The sequence below is a fragment of the Leiobunum rupestre genome, chromosome 1 (genome assembly GCF_980474605.1).
Source record: "Leiobunum rupestre chromosome 1, qqLeiRupe1.1.hap1, whole genome shotgun sequence".
NCBI classification, from domain to species: Eukaryota; Metazoa; Arthropoda; class Arachnida; order Opiliones; family Sclerosomatidae; genus Leiobunum; species Leiobunum rupestre.
Window position 1 is genome coordinate 62,460,479 of NC_143384.1, and position 16,561 is coordinate 62,477,039.

The window sequence follows — 16,561 nt, forward strand, 5'->3', positions numbered from 1 at the left end:
GAAGGACTTTTAGACGTAAATATCCTCGATCCGAATATAAAGAATTTGGTTATACTCGATGATTTGCTTTGCGAGATTGCGAACAACAAAGATGTGACAAATCTCTTCGTTAGAGTCAGCCATCACCGAAATACCTCAATCCTGATTCTAATGCAAAACTTGTACTACCCCGGAAAAGAGATACGAACTTTGAACCTTAATGCGCACTATTTAGTTATTTTTAAATCGCCACGTGACCAGTCAGCTATTTATCATCTTGGCAAACAAATATCACCCGGAAATAGCAAATTTGTTATAGACGCGTTCAAGCAAGCCGTAGCTGAACCATATGGGTACTTGTTGGTTGATCTGAAACCGAATACGCATGAAAAACATAAACTTCGGTCTGGAATTATACCCGGAGAGCAAGCGGAATATATTTACCAAAATAATCAATCTTGCGGAAATTTTTATCTATCAACGTGGTGATAATGAGTGGGAAAATCAAATATCTCAATCTAGTCGATTAGATTAATGACGATTATTGATTGGGGTTTTACCAATCGACATTGTACTTTACTTATTGCAATGCTATAAATATTTACTCGAACTTCAACCCTATGAGATTCCTTTAAAAGCGGGGGAGATCTTTGAGGAAAATCATTCTAATCCGGAAAGCTGCCAATAGGAAAACCTCCAAAGAGCTCAAACGAACCCCTCTTTCAAGACGTTTTAATGTAAGTAAACTTTAATTTCCTTGAGACTGTTTAAACCGTTGGGTTTCCTTATAACGAAACTTATTGGCGACAGATTGCACTGCCGAGAAATGACGGGTTTCATCGAAGTTAACTTCTATAGAGCGAGGGGAGAATGGATCATTAAGGAATTGGCCCTGTACGTTGACGGAACGGGAGATTATCAAGCATGGACATTCAGACCACCATTTCCATTTTCGGATCTTTCGTCGGAGGATAAAAGACAGTGTAGATGGCTAACGTGGAACATTTGCGACTTACGTTGGAACGAGGGACAACACGCTTATAGCAGTCGAGAAACCGTCGCGAAACTTATCCTGGAGAGAGCCACTAAATTCTATTGCAAAGGGGTAGAAAAAGCGGAAGTTCTCTCCAAATTTCTAAATACTGATGTTAGCAACGTTGAAGATTTGAGCTGCCCCCGTCTTTCAACCATATACTGTTTAAATCCACCGCAACATTGCGAGTTCCATCAAGATCCCAATCGCTGCGCAATCGTTAAAGCACATAAAATCACGACATGGTTCCGTCGAATAGGGTGCAAGAAAATATAAACTTTTTGAAATATTTATCGAGTGGGAAAGCGCGTCAGAGAAAAGCCGCCATTAAAAACGCCAGCAATGACGAGTTAAAAACTTTAGCCGAATGTTGTATAAATGTTTTACGGGGTTCGGTTAAAATTTCAGACGAGCACAAGAAGCAGTTGAAGAAACATCGAAGTGTTCTTCGTAAATTCAATCGAATGCTATCCCCATCAAGGGGAAAAAAGATTCTTAATCAAACGGGTGGATTTTTACCCATTTTGTTGGCCCCGATCCTCTCAATTCTTAGCTCTGTGGCAGGTGCCGCTATAGGCAAAGCAATCAAGTGATGGCTCGGAAAATGATGCTAGTGTCGGAAGACATTTATAGAAGACTCCAAACTGGAAGTACCGAAGCGGGGAAAAATCACGAGCAGATACCGAAAGTGGATTCTCTGCTCGAACTGCACACCGACCGTAACAATGTTATGGAACGAAGAAAATTGAGCCAAACTGAAAAACTAAATATTTTTAATCATAAAGTGCAGCAACGTCTCAACAAGGTAGTCAAAGAAAAGAAAAAACTTTTGTAAAAAACTGGGATAATATGATTGGTAACGGGTTCCGAAATTGGATTGTCTTGTAAAGTTTTGAATAAAATTTTACTTATTAAGAAAAACAATTGTACTTTCTATTCATTTCCAACTTATCCACCACAATGGACAGTAGTGCGATGGAAGCTGCTGTTGTAACCAGTCTGACTCATTCCTTTTTTAAATATCCGAAAGTACTGACCGCGATCTTAATCGTAGCTATAGTTATTATTTTCGAACTATCCGAGTTGGCGTTTCATTACTACATTAGCGCGAGCTGTACGCGTAATGAATAGACTAGAGGATATATACTTCGATGCCCGAGAGCCCGGTTCCTTTGGGGGTGCCAAAGCGCTATATCAAGCGGCTAAATCGAAAGGCGCCAAGGTAACGTTGAAGGAAGTAAAAAATTTCCTTAAACATCAAGATACATACACCCTGCACAAACCTGTTAGGCGTGTATTTCAGAGGAACCGAACTATTGTTTACGGTATAGACGAGCAATGGCAAGTGGATTTGGCCGATTTACAAAGTTTATCACGTGTGAATAAGGGGTATAAATATTTGCTTTGTTGTATCGAGGTCTTCAGCAAGTTGGCATTTGTAGTGGCAGTTAAAAATAAGAAGGGAAGAACCATGGTGGAGGCATTTAAAAAATATTAACGTCGGGAAGTCGGCCCAAAAGAGTTCAAAGCGACCACGGCAGTGAGTTTTTGTGATCCGCTGTTCAGAAATATTTCAAACAAAGTGACATTAAATTTTTCGCAACGAACTCTGAACCAAAGGCGTCCCTTGTGGAACGTTTCCAGAGGACCTTGAAAGAACGGATGTATCGTTATTTTACTGAAAATAATACAAATAAATATATAGATATTTTGAAAGAACTTGTCAGATCTTACAACAACAATTTTCACAGCTCGATAAAATGTAAACCAGTTGACGTTTCTAGGGAAAATTCGGAAAAAGTTTGGAAGACCTTATATGGGAAGATTAATTTTTCCCCGCCAATTTCGTTTGCTTTTGATATCGGTGATATTGTTAGAATAAGTAAAAATAAGAAAACATTTGAAAAGGGATATTTAGCAAATTGGACGGAGGAATTATTCCGTGTAGTGGAAAAATTCCAAGAAATCCGCCGGTATATAAGCTAAGTGATCTCAACTCGGAGCTCATTTTGGGTGTTTTCTACAAGGAGGAAATACAGCGAGTCGGTAAAGACCTGGAAAATTGTCCGTTTATAATTGCGAAGATTTTAAGAAGCAGACGGACTCCCGACGGGCAAGTTGAGAAATTAGTACGCTGGAAAGGATATCCACCCTCGTTCGACAGTTAGGTTAAAGAAATTATTGTAGTATGAGTTTCTACATCACATTTCCATCGGATTCATCTTCGAAGTTCTTCGAGGGGAATACCATGAGCAAATTTCATACGTATCTCCCGGAATGCGTTCAACTAGACGGTTCTTACGAGGTTGGTTTAGCTGAGATTAGTTATCCTAGAGCATGGAACAATCTTAGAGTTGATTGTATCGTAACTCTTTCGAAGAACAACGAACGCGAGTTTCCGACTCATATCGACGTTCCAAAAGGTTATTACGGATGCGTCACGGATCTCCTGGAACTAATTCAATTCGAATTAGATAACAACCGTGATACTATTATAAACGCCACAGAGTCACGGGTGTTACCAGTCACATTTAAATACGTGAAACACTTGAGAAAGGTTTACGTGAAATTGGAAAACAAGGTTTATTTAAAAATGTCGGGGAACCTAGCGACAATACTTGGATTTACAAGAAATACCGAAGAGGATTTCACTATTAACAAAAAGGAAACGCTATCCAAGTATACCGTCGATATGGATGTAGGCCTTCATTCTTTGTTTATATATTCTGATATTGTAGAAAATCGTGCTGTAGGGGACTGTAGCGCACCGCTTTTAAGAATTGTGAGCGTTCAGGGAAAAGACGGTGACACTGTAGATAGAGATTTCATCAAACCTCATTACATTCCGGTGGTCACCAACAGATTTCAAACCATCGAAATACATATTTTGTCGGAAATGGGTGTACCAGTTCAGTTCGAAAGAGGAAAAGTTCATATCACCCTCCATTTTAGACCTAGAAGAATGTGGACGTCGTTATATAAGGGAACCCTAATGTGTTTGGTCCTCATTTCTCTGTTAGATATTGAAGCAAAAGCACCATGAAAATAACATCTAAAGAAGGGGAGTCAGATTACGAAAAATATTATTTGAATCAAGTACGGTTCGGTTCAAATAATACTATTGATTATGAGCAGTATTACCGATCGCAAGTCGGGAGCGGATCAATTCAGTTTTATCAAGGCTCATCGACGCAACGTGGCTATGGGCTCGGAAATATACTGGCGTCTGCGTTTCGAAAAGCTGTCCTATTGTTAAAAAAGGGCGCTATATTCTTGGGGAAAAAAATTCCTAAAAACTGGCGCTAGAGTAGCGGACGATGTTGCCAGTGGGGTACCGATTAGAAGCTCGCTGAAAAACCACGGTACGACTATCGGGAAGGAAACCCTTTCGGAGTTAAAGGATATGGTGAAACAAAATATGTCTGGGAACGGTATAAAAAGAAAGCGTAGAAGGGTTCAACTCGTCAGTTCAGTCGCGGCTAAGAAGCGAAAGAGACGCTCACCGAAACATCCCGATATATTCTCCAAATAATGGCTCTAATTTATCACCAGTCCGGAAAATGTACCAACTCGGAATTAGATCTTTGAGAATGGGTGGAATTCAATCCTGTTTCCAACGCAGACGAAAATTCGAACATTAATTTCGACATTCCCGGAAACTCGGAGACCTATTTAGATCTGTCCAAGACGCTTCTCCACGTACAAGTAAATTAGTGAAACCTGATGGTGCTGATCCCGACTACGATAAAGAAACCGTTGGTCCTGTAAATCTGTTCCTTCACAGCCTATTCAGCGAGGTTCATTTAATTATGAATGAGAGATCGGTTACCACATCCGCCCAGAATTACGCTTACAAAAGCATGATTCAAACTCTATTAACGTTCGGAGGGCCGGCTAAAGAGAGTTTTTTAACTAGTTCTCTCTTCTACAAAGACACAGCCGGGAAATTTGTTCAATTGACGAGCAACGAAGGATTTAAGAAAAGAATGTCGTTTTCGAAAAAAGGTACAATTGATATGTTTGGAACAGTTCACATCGATATGTGTCAGCAGTCGCGCTTTCTACCGAATTTGCTCAACCTCAGATTCCGGTTTATCAAAAACCCGAACGAGTTCAGCATTCACTCGATAGGCGACATTAAATATAAAGTTAAATTTGAAACAGCTTCGCTGTATATCAGAAAAGTTAAACTTATTCCGGAAATTATACTGGCACACGCAAAAGCGTTGGAACGTGGCTCTATGAAGTATCCAATTATTAGAAGTGAGTGCAACACTTATTATATTCCGGTCGGATCGAAAATGTCGACACGTGACAATTTATTTAATTCTCAAATTCCTAAGAAAGTCGTAATTGGATTATTAGAACAAAGCGCCTATTTAGGTGATTATTCGAAATCGCCTTTTAATTTCCAAAACTTTGGCGTAAACCATGTGGCATTATACGTAGATGGTACGTGTATTCCCCATAATCCGCTAACTCCAAATTTCAGGAACGGTTTATGTATGAGATCCTACATTAATCTATTTCTTCAAACCGGACAATTTAATATTGATGAAGGAAATCTAATTAATCGAGAAGAATTCGCCGAAGGATGTTGCCTATTTGTTTATGATCTCACCCCGGATCTCTCTCACTCGGCAGATCACTTTCACTTGATCAGGAACGGAAGTGTGAGATTACAATTAAAGTTTGAGACAGATTTACCCAAAACGGTTACCGTACTATACTACGCTGAGTATCAAAACCTCGTAGAAATCGACAAAAATAGAACTGTTGTCTTTGATTACACAAGTTGATGGACACTTTACAATTGACAAAAATCTTGCGAAAAGCTCCGTACACCGAAAGATTATTTCGCGGTGTTTTTGCGGCCGATAAATTACCCAAGTATGTGAGGATATTCCCATCTCTTTACATTGTCAATACTGGATTATCGAATACGAACGGGGAACACTGGACTGTAATATATTTCACATCAAATCGCAATACTGTATTTCTAGACTCCTTTGGACTTCCACCGGATTATTTTAAATTTAATGATTTTGTCGAAAGAAATAGCAAAACCGTTACTTTTAATTCTAAACAACTTCAGAGTAATAATAGTCAAACTTGCGGTGGTTATTGCGTTTATTTCGCTACTAATATGTGCAGGGGTGTTAAAATGTATGATATTGTTTCTAGGTTTAAAAATAATAAAAATGTAAACGATCTATGATTGAAGAATTCATGTACAAGAAATTTTCAATAAAGTTTTTCAAATAATTTTTATTTCATTTTATTTTCACATAATCATCTTTCGCGGGCGGGCGGGCTGGGCCGAGCAGCGCGTACCGCGGTACACGAATGAAAATGTTTCGCGAGCGAACGCGGGTTAAAAACAGTTATATAAAAATTTTATTGTTTTACATTTGTAATTAAATCAAAAAACCGGTTTTAATCTTCCGACAAAGTGGGAATATCGACACGTCCATGCGCCAAGGTGGTGACTCCATCATCTAAAATGTACCGCTTGTCGTCGCAAGGGTTCAGGCACAATTTAGATTGTTGAACCGTATATACCTGGTGCTTTTTACTTTGAATGCGTATCATCCGCGCGATCGTTACTTTACGATTGAGGAGACAATCCCGGTATTCTTCGTGTCAAACGTATTTTTTGACGACACGCTTGCAGATTCCCTTTGCTGTTTTTTTTTCTCTATTAGCAGACAATAGGGAATACATTTTTGGTCGAAGTCCGCAAAATTCCTTGATGGGAATTGACGACATCTCGTCCTTGAATTTTCCCAGAACTTTGTTATTCTGCATACTGAATAACGGATGGTCCTGGGGGTACGCTGAAAAGTCGTACTTGTCGGCTTGTTGTCCAAAGTCCTTGTACAAATCCTTTGTTTCTATGACATACGTTAGGCTATCTGTAATTATAAGATATAAGTTTTAAAATGAAAATAGATGGAATGAATATATATTGAAAATTAGCAGTTACATACCAGTATCGGTGAATAGTAGTTTCGCCTTATGTCCGTATTGGGCTCTAATAACGTCATAGTGAAATCTGTACATAAGCAATTTGGAAAGTTCAAGTATTGCAAATCCTGTGAAAATGGGGCGGTCTAACGTCAAACTTTTCTTTTTCAAGTGAATTACAACAAGGTCCTGGTTGAAAATTGTAAACCGTTCGAAAGCTGGTGAATTGCCTTTTTTGGTAGCTTTCTCCGGAGATTGAACGAGAACAAAATTTATCCTATTCCGTAAATTCTCCATCGTTTTTCCTAGAAAATAGATTTAAAAAAAATATATTAGTCAAAATTAACATAAATATTCTGGCTGTTCTTTACATATTAGTTTTGGGTGACGTAGGGTACGCGACGATTGTATTAATAGTTGTAGACTAAACTAAGGTTAGGTTGGGTTGGGTAAGGTTGGGTTAGGTTAGGTTGGGTTGGAAAAGTATGCGATCTAATACCCAACCTGATCCCAGATCCTCAAATTCAGACATAGACTGCACAATCTTTTTAATACTCGCGTCGATTTGTTCACTAATCACATCCGCACTTATTGTAGCGTACGTTAGCCCCCGGAAATACGGCATTACATCTGCCATCCCTGCTTCGTTGGCCAGAGGTCGTATATATCTGCAACGGATGGTCAGGTACCATTTCAGTCCCCTCTTGGTTTGAAACTTATTTTTGACGTAGTTAACAATCGCCGAGCGATGACGGTTAATGAAATGCTCCGCATCCGTTTCAACTTGCTGCAAAGATGTTATAACCGAGGGCGTATATCTCCTCTAGTTGATCTTCAGGCACATTAACAGCTGCGTCGGGTAGCGCACCTTGGTTTTCCGCCTCCCACCGTTGCATGAACTGCTCCATATTCTCGTCATTTTCATAGTCAATAACCTCCTGGTCAGCGATCTTATCCAAAAGATCATTGTTCAATTGGCTGTCTCTGAAGTCGAAGTTCGAGTCTGATCTATGTTTTTTGCTCGGGGGAGGTGCTGTCGGTTCTGGGCGAAATCTTTTCGCACGGTGTATACGAATATTTTGTATAGGAACGTAGTCAACGCGATGTGAGGGACCAGCTACTTGACTCGATTGAAAGATATCGACGGTAAAATCGACGGATCGGTGGCCGGAAGTGGCGTCGGATCGGTGGCCGGAAGTGGCATCGGGGTGGCGGGCGGACGAGACGTCGGAGCGGGGGGCGGAAGAATCGTCGGAACGGCGGGCGCGGGAGACGTCGGAACGGCGGGCACATGAATCGTCGGAACGGCGGGTGTGGGAGACGTCAGAGCGGGAAGCGGAGGAATCGTCGGAACGGCGGGCACAGGAATCGACGGAACGGCAAGCGTGGGAGACGTCAGAGCGGGAAGCGGAGGAATCGTCGGAATGGCGGGCACAGAAATCGACGGAACGGCGAGCGGTGGAATCGTCGGAACGGCAAGCGTGGGAGACGTCAGAGCGGGAAGCGGAGGAATCGTCGGAATATCGGGCACAGAAATCGACGGAACGGCGAGCGTGGGAGACGTTGGAGCGGGAAGCGGAGGAATCGTCGGAATGGCGGGTGTGGGAGACGTTGGAGCGGGAAGCGGTGGAATCGTCGGAACGGCAAGCGTGGGAGACGTCAGAGCAGGAAGCGGAGGAATCGTCGGAATGGCGGGCACAGGAATCGACGGAACGGCAAGCGTGGGAGACGTCAGAGCGGGAAGCGGAGGAATCGTCGGAACGGCGGGCACAGAAATCGACGGAACGGCAAGCGTGGGAGACGTCAGAGCGGGAAGCGGAGGAATCGTCGGAATGGCGGGCACAGGAATCGACGGAACGGCAAGCGTGGGAGACGTCAGAGCGGGAAGCGGAGGAATCGTCGGAATGGCGGGTGTGGGAGACGTCAGAGCGGGAAGCGGAGGAATCGTTGGAATGGCGGGCACAGAAATCGACGGAACGGCGAGCGTGGGAGACGTTGGAGCGGGAAGCGGTGGAATCGTCGGAACGGTGGGCACAGGAATCGACGGAACGGCAAGCGTGGGAGACGTCAGAGCGGGAAGCGGAGGAATCGTCGGAATGGCGGGTGTGGGAGACGTTGGAGTGGGAAGCGGTGGAATCGTCGGAACGGCAAGCGTGGGAGACGTCAGAGCGGAAAGCGGAGGAATCGTCGGAATGGCGGGCACAGAAATCGACGGAACGGCGAGCGTGGGAGACGTTGGAGCGGGAAGCGGTGGAATCGTCGGAACGGTGCGCACAGGAATCGACGGAACGGCAAGCGTGGGAGACGTTGGAGCGGGAAGCGGTGGAATCGTCGGAACGGCGGACACAGAAATCGACGGAACGGCAAGCGTGGGAGACGTCAGAGCGGGAAGCGGAGGAATCGTCGGAATGGCGGGCACAGGAATCGACGGAACGGCAAGCGTGGGAGACGTCAGAGCGGGAAGCGGAGGAATCGTCGGAATGGCGGGTGTGGGAGACGTCAGAGCGGGAAGCGGAGGAATCGTCGGAATGGCGGGCACAGAAATCGACGGAACGGCGAGCGTGGGAGACGTTGGAGCGGGAAGCGGTGGAATCGTCGGAACGGTGGGCACAGGAATCGACGGAACGGCTGGCGTGGGAGACGTTGGAGCGGGAAGCGGTGGAATCGTCGGAACGGTGGGCACAGAAATCGACGGAACGGCGAGCGTGGGAGACGTTGGAGCGGGAAGCGGTGGAATCGTCGGAACGGTGGGCACAGGAATCGACGGAACGGCAAGCGTGGGAGACGTTGGAGCGGGAAGCGGTGGAATCGTCGGAACGGCAAGCGTGGGAGACGTCAGAGCGGAAAGCGGAGGAATCGTCGGAATGGCGGGCACAGAAATCGACGGAATGGCGGGTGTGGGAGACGTTGGAGCGGGAAGCGGTGGAATCGTCGGAACGGCGGGCACAGAAATCGACGGAACGGCAAGCGTGGGAGACGTCAGAGCGGGAAGCGGAGGAATCGTCGGAATGGCGGGTGTGGGAGACGTCAGAGCGGGAAGCGGAGGAATCGTCGGAACGGCGGGCACAGGAATCGTCGGAATGGCGGGTGTGGGAGACGTCAGAGCGGGAAGCGGAGGAATCGTCGGAACGGCGGGCACAGGAATCGACGGAACGGCTGGCGTGGGAGACGTTGGAGCGGGAAGCGGTGGAATCGTCGGAACGGTGGGCACAGGAATCGACGGAACGGCAAGCGTGGGAGACGTTGGAGCGGGAAGCGGTGGAATCGTCGGAACGGCGGGCACAGAAATCGACGGAACGGCAAGCGTGGGAGACGTCAGAGCGGGAAGCGGAGGAATCGTCGGAATGGCAGGTGTGGGAGACGTTGGAGCGGGAAGCGGTGGAATCGTCGGAACGGCGGGCACAGAAATCGACGGAACGGCAAGCGTGGGAGACGTCAGAGCGGGAAGCGGAGGAATCGTCGGAATGGCGGGTGTGGGAGACGTCAGAGCGGGAAGCGGAGGAATCGTCGGAACGGCGGGCACAGGAATCGTCGGAATGGCGGGTGTGGGAGACGTCAGAGCGGGAAGCGGAGGAATCGTCGGAACGGCGGGCACAGGAATCGACGGAACGGCTGGCGTGGGAGACGTTGGAGCGGGAAGCGGTGGAATCGTCGGAACGGTGGGCACAGGAATCGACGGAACGGCAAGCGTGGGAGACGTTGGAGTGGGAAGCGGTGGAATCGTCGGAACGGCGGGCACAGAAATCGACGGAACGGCAAGCGTGGGAGACGTCAGAGCGGGAAGCGGAGGAATCGTCGGAATGGCGGGCACAGAAATCGACGGAACGGCGAGCGTGGGAGACGTTGGAGCGGGAAGCGGTGGAATCGTCGGAACGGTGGGCACAGGAATCGACGGAACGGCAAGCGTGGGAGACGTTGGAGCGGGAAGCGGTGGAATCGTCGGAATGGCGGGCACAGGAATCGACGGAACGGCAAGCGTGGGAGACGTCAGAGCGGGAAGCGGAGGAATCGTCGGAATGGCGGGTGTGGGAGACGTCAGAGCGGGAAGCGGAGGAATCGTTGGAATGGCGGGCACAGAAATCGACGGAACGGCGAGCGTGGGAGACGTTGGAGCGGGAAGCGGTGGAATCGTCGGAACGGTGGGCACAGGAATCGACGGAACGGCAAGCGTGGGAGACGTCAGAGCGGGAAGCGGAGGAATCGTCGGAATGGCGGGTGTGGGAGACGTTGGAGTGGGAAGCGGTGGAATCGTCGGAACGGCAAGCGTGGGAGACGTCAGAGCGGAAAGCGGAGGAATCGTCGGAATGGCGGGCACAGAAATCGACGGAACGGCGAGCGTGGGAGACGTTGGAGCGGGAAGCGGTGGAATCGTCGGAACGGTGCGCACAGGAATCGACGGAACGGCAAGCGTGGGAGACGTTGGAGCGGGAAGCGGTGGAATCGTCGGAACGGCGGACACAGAAATCGACGGAACGGCAAGCGTGGGAGACGTCAGAGCGGGAAGCGGAGGAATCGTCGGAATGGCGGGCACAGGAATCGACGGAACGGCAAGCGTGGGAGATCTCAGAACGGGAAGCGGAGGAATCGTCGGAATGGCGGGTGTGGGAGACGTCAGAGCGGGAAGCGGAGGAATCGTCGGAATGGCGGGCACAGAAATCGACGGAACGGCGAGCGTGGGAGACGTTGGAGCGGGAAGCGGTGGAATCGTCGGAACGGTGGGCACAGGAATCGACGGAACGGCTGGCGTGGGAGACGTTGGAGCGGGAAGCGGTGGAATCGTCGGAACGGTGGGCACAGAAATCGACGGAACGGCGAGCGTGGGAGACGTTGGAGCGGGAAGCGGTGGAATCGTCGGAACGGTGGGCACAGGAATCGACGGAACGGCAAGCGTGGGAGACGTTGGAGCGGGAAGCGGTGGAATCGTCGGAACGGCAAGCGTGGGAGACGTCAGAGCGGGAAGCGGTGGAATCGTCGGAACGGTGGGCACAGGAATCGACGGAACGGCAAGCGTGGGAGACGTTGGAGCGGGAAGCGGTGGAATCGTCGGAACGGCGGGCACAGAAATCGACGGAACGGCAAGCGTGGGAGACGTCAGAGCGGGAAGCGGAGGAATCGTCGGAATGGCAGGTGTGGGAGACGTTGGAGCGGGAAGCGGTGGAATCGTCGGAACGGCGGGCACAGAAATCGACGGAACGGCAAGCGTGGGAGACGTCAGAGCGGGAAGCGGAGGAATCGTCGGAATGGCGGGTGTGGGAGACGTCAGAGCGGGAAGCGGAGGAATCGTCGGAACGGCGGGCACAGGAATCGTCGGAATGGCGGGTGTGGGAGACGTCAGAGCGGGAAGCGGAGGAATCGTCGGAACGGCGGGCACAGGAATCGACGGAACGGCTGGCGTGGGAGACGTTGGAGCGGGAAGCGGTGGAATCGTCGGAACGGTGGGCACAGGAATCGACGGAACGGCAAGCGTGGGAGACGTTGGAGTGGGAAGCGGTGGAATCGTCGGAACGGCGGGCACAGAAATCGACGGAACGGCAAGCGTGGGAGACGTCAGAGCGGGAAGCGGAGGAATCGTCGGAATGGCGGGCACAGAAATCGACGGAACGGCGAGCGTGGGAGACGTTGGAGCGGGAAGCGGTGGAATCGTCGGAACGGTGGGCACAGGAATCGACGGAACGGCAAGCGTGGGAGACGTTGGAGCGGGAAGCGGTGGAATCGTCGGAACGGCGGGCACAGAAATCGACGGAACGGCAAGCGTGGGAGACGTCAGAGCGGGAAGCGGAGGAATCGTCGGAATGGCGGGTGTGGGAGACGTTGGAGCGGGAAGCGGTGGAATCGTCGGAACGGCGGGCACAGAAATCGACGGAACGGCAAGCGTGGGAGACGTCAGAGCGGGAAGCGGAGGAATCGTCGGAATGGCGGGTGTGGGAGACGTCAGAGCGGGAAGCGGAGGAATCGTTGGAATGGCGGGCACAGGAATCGTCGGAATGGCGGGTGTGGGAGACGTCAGAGCGGGAAGCGGAGGAATCGTCGGAACGGCGGGCACAGGAATCGACGGAACGGCTGGCGTGGGAGACGTTGGAGCGGGAAGCGGTGGAATCGTCGGAACGGTGGGCACAGGAATCGACGGAACGGCAAGCGTGGGAGACGTCAGAGCGGGAAGCGGAGGAATCGTCGGAATGGCGGGTGTGGGAGACGTCAGAGCGGGAAGCGGAGGAATCGTCGGAATGGCGGGTGTGGGAGACGTCAGAGCGGGAAGCAGAGGAATCGTCGGAACGGCGGGCACAGGAATCGACGGAACGGCTGGCGTGGGAGACGTTGGAGCGGGAAGCGGTGGAATCGTCGGAACGGTGGGCACAGGAATCGACGGAACGGCAAGCGTGGGAGACGTCAGAGCGGGAAGCCGAGGAATCGTCGGAATGGCGGGTGTGGGAGACGTTGGAGCGGGAAGCGGTGGAATCGTCGGAACGGCGGGCACAGGAATCGACGGAACGGCTGGCGTGGGAGACGTCAGAGCGGGAAGCGGAGGAATCGTCGGAACGGCGGGCACAGGAATCGACGGAACGGCTGGCGTGGGAGACGTTGGAGCGGGAAGCGGTGGAATCCTCGGAACGGCGGCAGGAAGTTTCGTCTGTTTGCCGGGTTCTGGACTAGACGAGCTGGACGTTGGTGTTTCTTTGCATGAACTTTTAATTTTACATGGCGGGTAAAGGCGGCTCCACATTCGTCACATGAGAACTTCTGCTCGTCATGTTTTTCATGAACGTGACGCAGACGATTCTTTTTCGCGGAAAACGTGGAAGAGCACTGTTCGCTAGGAAACATATTAAATTTTAACTCGAGCTAAGAATAGTAAAGGCTATTACTGGGATCTCTCAAAGCGATAATAGATAATTGAAAAATAGCTACCCGGTTTTTATACCGTTTATCATGGGCATGTGCCATCCAATCAAATTAATTAAAAATGACGCCTTTAAGAATTTACTGAAAAATGACGATAGTCGGGGATATAATCAAGGGTAATTTTTTTATCGGTACTTGATCATCAATACGGTGATGACGTAGTGGAAATCCCGATGATCTTGATATGTGATTGAACATTGATATCGTATAAATTTTTCATCGCGATAGATATCGGAATATGTGTAAATAAAATATAGTCATCGTATAGCTTTAAGTGTATTATTTGTGTTCAACTGTTGACTTTATAACAGTAAACCATGAATGACCTTTCTCTCAACGCGAAATCAAAAATGTGTAATCGCGATAGAAAGGCCCTTAGGGGTATAAAACCGGACACATTTTCATGGAAAACACACAGTTCATCACTCTATCCACAACAATAACCAACTTGGAAAATGGTTAAGAGACCGCGTTCAGATTCGGAAAGTTCTGGAGAATTCAGTCGGCACGTAGATTATGCTCCGCCGTCAGACCCCGAATATGATGATCCGCCGTCTGATCATGAGTATGAGTAAGTATGGCTTTTTTTTTTTAATTTTTTGTTTTTTATTTTTTTGTTTTTGTTTTTAACCAAATGTTATTTGAATGTGTTAAGTTCCGATGAGACTGTGCCGCATGCACCAAGCCCCTCACTTTTGGAAGGAGCTCAACAACCTATCCCACCTGTTCAAAATCATTTACCGATAAACAATATGAATGCCAATGCCGTAACGTATGTTCTTAAATTTCCCAGTATTTTCATTGTATCTAATATTATGGTTTTTTATTAAATAGTATAATTAATTCCATTATGGAATTAATGTCACCGATGATTATTACACCAGGCGATAGGGTAGACGATTTAATGTTGGCATTAATTGCCGAGATAACAGATATTTTAATACATACCAGGTACTAACTATAAATAAAATTTTCTTGGGGCTAAATAATAATTAAAATACTTCAGCGATTTCAGTAATTTTGCTGATGCACAGCGGGAAGCTGACGAAGTAGAGATCCCACCGCCTAACGTACAATGCACATATGTGTATTCTAATAATAATTGAAGTTCAATGTATATTTTTTTAAATATTGTATTATTTTAGTGTTATCGACAGGTTGTGGAGACTAACTATGGAGCGGAGGGGGCATAATCGACATCTTGATAAACACATCATCGAGAGAGAAAATGGGTTCAGTAGAGATATCATGAATATTGTTTATGAAAACATGATGACGTATATTGATTTTTAAAAATAAAACATTTTTATTAATAAACAATTTTATTTATTTATATATACATACAGCAATAGACTTAGAAAATGCGTACGTAGTTCAATTCTCTATCCTCTAAGTACTTGTACTTGCAAAATTCAGTTCTCTGTCCTCTAAGTACCGATAAACAGATAATATATCTAAGTAAATTTAAAAAAAAACACCCTAGGAAAGGTACTCTTCCCCCCTGGTGTAATCGTAAAATTTAAAAAACACCCTAGGATTGGTATGTGAAAATTTACCTCCTCTTGGCCCCCCTGGCTCCCCCGCCCTCCCCCTGGCTCCCCTAGTGACAGAACATCTTGGCTCCCCCGGCCTCCCCCTGGCTCTACTAGTGACAGAACATACACTACACTACTACTCTGGTCTGTTAGGTGACAGAATTATTGGCCCGTTCTTCCTGCCAAATCGTCTGAACGGTCAAAACTACTTGGAGTTCCTTCAAAATGAAATATCCAACGTGTTGGACGACATTCCTCTGGCCGAGTACAGACGCATCTGGTTCCAGCAAGATGGGGCGCCACCTCACCAATATCGGGACGTGGTTGCATATCTAAACGACGAGTTTCCTGGAAGATGGATCGGAAGAACTGGTCCTGTTCGTTGGCCTGCAAGATCCCCTGATCTAACACCACTCGACTTTTTTCTTTGGGGATTCGTAAAGGACTACGTATACCAAACACCTGTGACGAGCGTTGAAGATTTACGATGAAGAATCATCGAAGCATGTCGCCGGGTGACTCCAGAAATGGTTCGGGGAGCATTTCGCAATATGCAACATCATGCATATTTGTGCATTGCATCAGAAGGTGGCATTTTTGAAAACATTTTGTAGAAGTCATTAATAAACATTTGTCACTTGGGCTAATTATTATTTGTTTATTTTTCGAAATCTTATAACTGAAATGCATGTTACCTACAATTCGTTAAAGACTATTGCCTGCTAGTACAACTTGTTTTTCCCCCGACCTCCAAACTCAGTGAAAAATAGGTCTTTTTCAACCGAACCAAAATTATTTTTACACTTTCAACTATCCCCTACAACTTTTCTATTGAAACATTTTGCGTGACACCTACCGGTGAAAAAATAAACTTTCCAAAACGGCACAAAATCGTTCGATTTTTCTGAAATTTAGTAACCAAAGCCTTCCATACCTAACAAATAAACCCTGAAAATTTCAGAATCCTAGCATAAATACATTTTGAGAAAAATGGCCTGATCGAGCAAATTGAGACACCCTGTATATATTGTAGCGAAATAAAATGAATAAAGGGTGAGCCTCATGGAATTTAATACTAAAACCAGTTAGGGTATGTCTTATCTGGACATGAAGGAGAAATCCCACGCTACCACCTAAGATAAATCCG

At 47.3% G+C, this 16,561-nt stretch overlaps 1 protein-coding gene across 1 annotated transcript; it reads left to right on the plus strand.

Annotated features, from left to right (window-relative positions):
- The first annotated feature begins 4,821 nt into the window (after positions 1-4,821).
- LOC149964379 (uncharacterized protein F54H12.2-like) lies at positions 4,822-5,811 on the plus strand. The gene has a single exon (XM_090167067.1). The coding sequence runs from the start codon at positions 4,822-4,824 to the stop codon at positions 5,809-5,811; it is 990 nt and encodes a 329-aa protein (XP_090023193.1).
- The last annotated feature ends 10,750 nt before the right edge of the window (positions 5,812-16,561 follow it).